Source organism: Phoenix dactylifera, unplaced genomic scaffold (genome assembly GCF_009389715.1).
Source record: "Phoenix dactylifera cultivar Barhee BC4 unplaced genomic scaffold, palm_55x_up_171113_PBpolish2nd_filt_p 000342F, whole genome shotgun sequence".
NCBI classification, from domain to species: Eukaryota; Viridiplantae; Streptophyta; class Magnoliopsida; order Arecales; family Arecaceae; genus Phoenix; species Phoenix dactylifera.
The window spans coordinates 272,128-278,734 of NW_024067802.1; the positions used below are offsets into that span (position 1 = coordinate 272,128).

The window sequence follows — 6,607 nt, forward strand, 5'->3', positions numbered from 1 at the left end:
GCCGCCGGAGAAGAAGAGAGGCGCCGGATCTTCGTAGGTGCGGAGGTAAGAGTCCTTAGCCTTCCTCTCCTCTTCTCTCAGGGCTTAGACATGATGTGTTGTGGTTTGGAACCGGCTAATCGCCGAATTTGGGTCCCAAAAATGAGTCGGCCGAGTGCTCCACCGTCGGCTTTGTGCGCCATCGCCAGTCGACAGGGGGAGGTCGCCCTTGCTCCGCTGCCTCCTGCTGCCGTTGAGGCCGGCCACCACGACCGCCCTTGGGATCAACCGAGAGGACAGAAAAAGGAGGCGGCAGAGGGTCACGGATCCCCTGTTTCGCCGAAGGAGAAGAGAGGAGTCAGGAGAGAAAAGAAGAAAGAAGAAAAAGAAAAGAAGGAAAAAGAAAAGAGAAAAGAAGAAAGAAGAAAAAAAAAGAAAGAAAAGAAAAGAAAAGAAAAGAAAAGAAATAATAAATATAATAATAAAGAGAGGGGGTGGTTTACGGGTATGAACCCAAACTCGGGGTACTAGGCACTCTTGCAGGGCCAGCCATGGGAGGATATTAAAATTTAAGTCTTTGTATATATATGTTGTGATGAATTTTAAAAGAAGAATATAATTTTTGAATATTAGGTTCTGCGAGGAATTTACGGAATTAATTGGATTTGTTGTGAATCGCATTCGCAAGATAAGTGATGTAACCTCTTTACTAGATTTATCGGCAAACTAAATATCTATTTTACGAATCGAATTATTTGTGATTACGAATTTGATGCATGGATTATATGTATATTTTTAGAATATTGTATGATTCTGATTGAACGTATTTGCTTCTGGTTCGAATTGTATTTAATTGCTTTGATATTGTATTTTTCGGCTTGAAACACTGAACATAATGTAAGAAAAGATAATGACTTGTACTAGATTCAGACTTGCAGTCGGGCTATGTTGAGGACCCTGCCAATGGGGGCTAATACATGGGTACCGCAAGAAGAATAGTCGGTGATATGACCCTGCCACAGGGAACATGTGGTCATAGTTGCTGGCTGTTGAGTTGAATCTGATAAATTGAAAGAAATTAAGATATGAACGATATTTAGTTTTGATACTGCATGTTTTCATGACTGAAATATGAAATAGTAAACTAATTGAACTTCGACCTGGCTATGTTGAGGACTCCGCTAATGGGGGCAGATACGTTGGCAATTGACTGTCCTGAGGGACTCACCGCAAGAAGATTAGTCGGTGTTGATGACCCTGCCATAGGGAACATGTGGTCATAGTCCAGGATCGATAAGATGAATTGAATATGTGAAAGAATCTCAAAACCGTGAAAAGAATCTTATAAATTTAAGAAATATTTGACTTGTACTTTAGAACTGCGTATATATTTATTTTCCACATATTATTGCTTAATTTATCTAGTTAGAGTGTTCATTACTTACTGGACTGTCTAGCTCATTATACAATTTCTTGTTGTTTTACAGATTCCGAGAACTAGTCTATTGGGGTTCCAAAATGGAAAAGCGACTAGAAGGACTATGGCATAAGTTATCTTAGATTAGGGTTATTTAAGTTGATATGTTATCTTGGACATTTATTATGATTGTTGGACATTGCAAGGTTTGTTATTTTAAGAACTAGGTTTCTGCATGTTGGTAAATTATTGTTCCGCTGCGTATTTTGAACTGTGAGACTTTATGACTTGAGTTAGTCGATGGAATAAGATTGCATTTATTCAGTTAAATTATTTTAGACTTTTATAATGGAGATGTTTGGTTAAGATGCCTTGCATGCTCGTGGGGAGAGTTTTCTACGGGTGTGCGGTGGTTGGCACGACCCCTGACTCACGATCTCGGGACGGGGCGTGACAGGTCTCATATTCAGATGTTAACTGACGCATGGTGTTCTTATATTCCATTAATACAGTGGCCTACCTATATTAATATGGAGGTGGACCTTGCTAATACTACTTTGGATTATTTTTTTTCTTATGACTGGCCATGGGACTGGCAGAAGTTGCAGGCTGTTTTCTTTCATCCGATTTGGTGGCCCACATCACCAATATGCCAAAATCAGCTTGTCAATAGGCTTGGGTGGTCGACAGCCAGCTGACGATAGCTGTGATGGCCGGCAAGAAGAGAGAACCTGAGGACATTTTTGGTTTGGCCCGAAATAGGGAGATAGCTGAACATAAGGAAGAATAGAGAAGAAAAAGGAAAGGGAAGCTCACCAGTGTGCAGCTAGTCAGTGTGATGATCGGATCTGTTGGGGACTCATCTATCTGTCTACCTCTTCACTGGCTTATATATATCAAATGTTGTCTTCTAAATCCTCTATGTGGATATGGAGGCTAAAAGTACCAATGCAGGCATTTTTTTTTTTTAAGCTGGAAGTAGGTCTTGGTGAAATTGCCTTGCAAGCAATGCTTAAATTCTATAGGTATTATTCCTGATCATATGTCCGCTTGTGACTTATGCCCCACTCATATGGAGGATGTTGCCCATGTGTTGCTTCATTGCTCTTATTATGCCCAGCACTCACATTGATGCACCTGCATCTTTGCCGGCATTGTTGGATCTATTATCCAATGCCTTGTTGGAGGTAAAGGTATAATCGGGGGTGGCATGTTTAGATTGGTAATTGTGAAATATTTTGTAAAATGGCACGGCTATGCGAAGTAGATCGATCATGCTGAACCAAGATCCAGAACAACCATCAAACAAAAAATAGAAAAAGAACGTTGGAAGAAAAATAATTAGGAAAGAGAAAAAAAATATTTTATTAAAAATTGAGCCACGCAAAAAAGCTCTTTCACCCGTGCCTCACCAAAAAGGACAGTTCTTACTCTCTCCTTCTCTCTCTTTTCTCACGCCTAAATAAGGCACCAAAAGGTCTCTTTAAACACAGCATCATATAGGTTGGATATTTGATTCCTACTCAAATTCAAAAATTAATACCTACCAAAAATCTATTTTGACCTATTTAATAATTAGGTTGGATCATAACCCGACCTGCTCAACATGTTTAACCTGTTTAAATTTATTTAATATGTTAAAAATCTATTTAACCCATTTAATCTAATTTGACCTGTTTAATAAATAAGTTATGTGGATCAAGTGAAATTATCTGTTCAATAGATAGATCGAAATTGGATCTACAATATTTGACTAATTTAATAAATAAATTGAATTCAGATTTATAAATTTTTGATCCAATCTCCATCTGGCCGGATGCGAATCAACACGATAACCTCTGCATAAAACCTAAGGCCACTCCAATGGCACCAATCTTTTGGTAGAACGGTAAATAAGGCAGAGAGGGCGGGCCGAAATCGTCCAATACAAGCCGTAACGGACATAACCGCCTCGTACGGCCCACCAAGTAACTTCCAAGAAAGAAAACCACCATACCAACGGTATAGGGACACGTGGCTCTCTCTCATTGGGTTTTCTCCCCCGGAGACGGCGCCTATTTAAGCGCCCCTTGACCTGGCATTACTTCTCGGCACTGATCCCTTCGAGAGAGCGAGAACCGAGCTTTCTTCTTTCGCGCCCCTTCACCGGAGAGGAAGGAGAGAGAGAGAGAGAGAGAGATGGAGCCGGTGATGTTCGCGGAGGCGGCGAAGGACCCAACGGCGGCGGTGAAGGACCCAACGGCGGCGGCGGTGGCGCCGGGCAAGAAGAACCGCATCCAGGTCTCCACCAACAAGAAGCCGCTCTACTTCTATGTCAATCTCGCCAAGGTCTTCTCTCTAAAAAATCATGGTTTCGATCTCTTTCCTGGCCGTCGTTTATTGGATTTAGAGGATTAAAGAAGGAATCTCTGATATGATTTGAGTTCTTGATAGTTCCCTGTTGTAATCTTTCTTTCTCCTCGCTCTGTCTGTTGATTCTTGAGATGAGATCGTTTTCCAATGTAATTCTTTCTAGAGGTTATGATAGAGTTCGGATTTTTCCTTCCTTTTCTTTGATTTCTTTTCTGTTAATGATTGCTTCTTGCTCTGCTTTTCTTTTCTTTCGCTGAGATGAAACGGTTGAAATATCTGATATGATTTTATTTCTCAATAGTTTTCTCAGTTTCCTGATGTAGTTTGATTTCTTGATTTGGAAATTACATCAAGAACGCTCTATAGTTATAAATTTTTGGGATGAATTTGTTTTCTAAGAAAATGTTTTCCTTGGGTTCTTGATCGGGTTGAAAATGCTTTCCGGAGGTTATGATAGAGTTTCGACTTTTCTTTTCTTTTCTTTGATTTCTTTTCCGCTAATGATATCTTCTTGCTCTGCTTTTCTTTTTCTTTCGCTGAGATTGAAACACTTGAGATATCTGATATGATTTTATTTCTCAATAGTTTTCTTAGTTTCCTGATGTAATTTGATTTCTTGATTTGGTAATTATTGATTTTTGGGATGAATTTGTTTCCCAAGAAAATGTTTTCTTTTGGGTTTCTTGATCGGGTTGAATTTCCTCTGTTCTTTTTTTTTCCTGGGTGGTGTTTACGTTATGATTAGATTCTTTTTTTTTTTTTTTTGCTCTAGATTTTTGCCATGGAAGTATTCAGATCTCTGTTGTTTCGCTGTTATCGGATCTGGATTTTTTAAATATCCATTTAGGTTATTCTAATTCTGGGAAGAATCCTTTTTCCACTGATTTCATTTTTATGGAATTAATTTGCAGAGGTACATGCAGCAGCACAATGAGATCGAGCTCTCTGCGCTGGGAATGGGTATTGGCTTTTTCTTGATCCGATCTCTCCTGAAGCTTTTTGATTTTTCAATAAATTTCATTTCCATTTTTCCCTTCATATATTCCATGAATAGAACAAAAGAAAACAAGAGAATACTAAAGAACACATTCGTTTAGATCTCTTTCTTCCTTTCTTTCAATCTTAAAATGATCTCTGTAAATAATCTCTTGAAACAATTGTTTTCAGGGTTTTCCTGAATTGAACTGTTCTATGTGCTTTCATTGTGTTCTATCTTACTTTTCGTTTAATCTCTGATCTGGTCTATGAAATAGTGATCTGTTTGATAATATTGGTGCTTTCTGATGAGATAATAGGCTTTTATGGGTACATTGTTGTGTTGCTCGAGATGCATGAAAGCAGTCCTTCTAGTTGTGATTTCTTTCATCGCAAAAATATCTTCTTGTGTATGACTTTCTAGATTTTCTTCTTGGGATATAAATAATTTTTAACTTATATTGGTTTTTCTTGGTGGAGATAATCCAGTTTCTACATCAACGATTGGATTGGTTGGGCATTTCAAATATATGAATTCTATGTTCTTTAGTGGCCATGCTTTCTTGAACCTTTTGCATCCTAAGTATAGTCTCCTGGGTTATCTTCTTGTGATAGAAATAATATTGAAGCCTTTATCATTTGTTCTTGGTCATCAGCTATTGGCACTGTTGTTACTGTTGCTGAGATACTGAAGAACAATGGCCTGGCTACTGAGAAGAGTAAGCACAGCATCTGACTTCTTCTCCTGGTAAACCCTGAAATTAAATAGTATTTTCTCATGTGGTTTTTTGTAATGGAAGCAGAGATTCTGACATCAACAGTTGGTACCAAAGATGAGACCAAGGGCCGCCTTGTTCGGAAAGCCAAGGTGCCCTTTCTTGATTCTCATTCCAATTTTGCTCGAAATATCAAAGGAAGGTGTGCTGAGTTGCAGCTCACCATTATCCTTTTGAATGTAGATTGAGATACTGCTGGGGAAGACAGAGAACTCCAATGATGCTGTGACTGCTGCCAATGTTGATGACAACAAGGCTGCCAATGTTGATGACACCAAGGCTGCCAATGAAGATACTAAGGAAGAAAGTGTGGAAGAAACTAAGAAAGAATCCAAGGAAGAAACCCAGTAATGATCAGGAAGCCGCATCTCACCATTTGTCCATTCATTCATTCTTCTGTGTGCAGTGTCCGTATCAGATATAGGGATCTTTCCAGTCAGTGCTTCTGTCATGGATACTGATAGCATAGCATACTGCATTGCTTTTCATTTCTTTTCAGTTTACTCTTTTCTAGCTGCTTGTGATCATGAGATTCTGCTTCAGATGTCTGTATTTTTGATGTTTAACTGAAACTCATACTTTCTGAGAATTGTATCTGATTTTACCCTCAAGACGATTGGTGCTGACTGATGGTTCCTGTAGAAAATAGAGTTTGTTCTCGGTGAGAGTTGAAGTATTGAAATCAATTGACATGCTTATTAGTACAGGATGCCCCCATAAACTAAATTCCTTGACATGATATAAGTATTAGATAGGTGAATTTTTTGAAATCAAACTACACAAGGGTCTATGAAGTTTCCCTCATTGAACTCATTAGCCATTAGGTGTTGAAATTATACACATCTATATTATAGGAATTATGGTTTTTAAATTATGTCTACACATTTTTTAAAACTATTTAAGAAAGCAAGTGATAGTTATTGGGCATGAATTTATTTTCTGCTGGCAAGGGATGCGGCTTTTGTGGTAGCAACCAGTTTGCTTAAGACTGTATAGTTTGTGGTTTATATGGCATGCCCCTTGCAGATAGGGACTTGAAGTTGATGTTGTTAGGAGTTGAATTTGATGAAGATTCAATTGAGCAAATTTACAAGGTTTAGTGGCATAC

General features: G+C 38.6%; 1 protein-coding gene across 1 annotated transcript; it reads left to right on the forward strand.

The window, feature by feature from the left end:
- Nucleotides 1-3,494: 3,494 nt before the first annotated feature.
- On the forward strand, nucleotides 3,495-6,145 carry LOC103697511 (uncharacterized protein At2g34160-like). The gene is made up of 5 exons (XM_017840690.3): nucleotides 3,495-3,724; nucleotides 4,660-4,708; nucleotides 5,380-5,442; nucleotides 5,527-5,591; nucleotides 5,683-6,145. The coding sequence occupies exons 1-5, from the start codon at nucleotides 3,575-3,577 to the stop codon at nucleotides 5,848-5,850; spliced, it is 495 nt and encodes a 164-aa protein (XP_017696179.2). The 5' UTR covers nucleotides 3,495-3,574; the 3' UTR covers nucleotides 5,851-6,145.
- The last annotated feature ends 462 nt before the right edge of the window (nucleotides 6,146-6,607 follow it).

Coding starts and splice junctions, on each gene's coding strand:
- LOC103697511 (XM_017840690.3), top strand. CDS start 3,575: ATGGAGCCGGTGATGTTCGCGGAGGCGGCGAAGGACCCAACGGCGGCG. Junction 4,709..5,379: donor GCTCTCTGCGCTGGGAATGG/GTATTGGCTTTT, acceptor CTTGGTCATCAG/CTATTGGCACTGTTGTTACT. Junction 5,592..5,682: donor GCCTTGTTCGGAAAGCCAAG/GTGCCCTTTCTT, acceptor TTTTGAATGTAG/ATTGAGATACTGCTGGGGAA.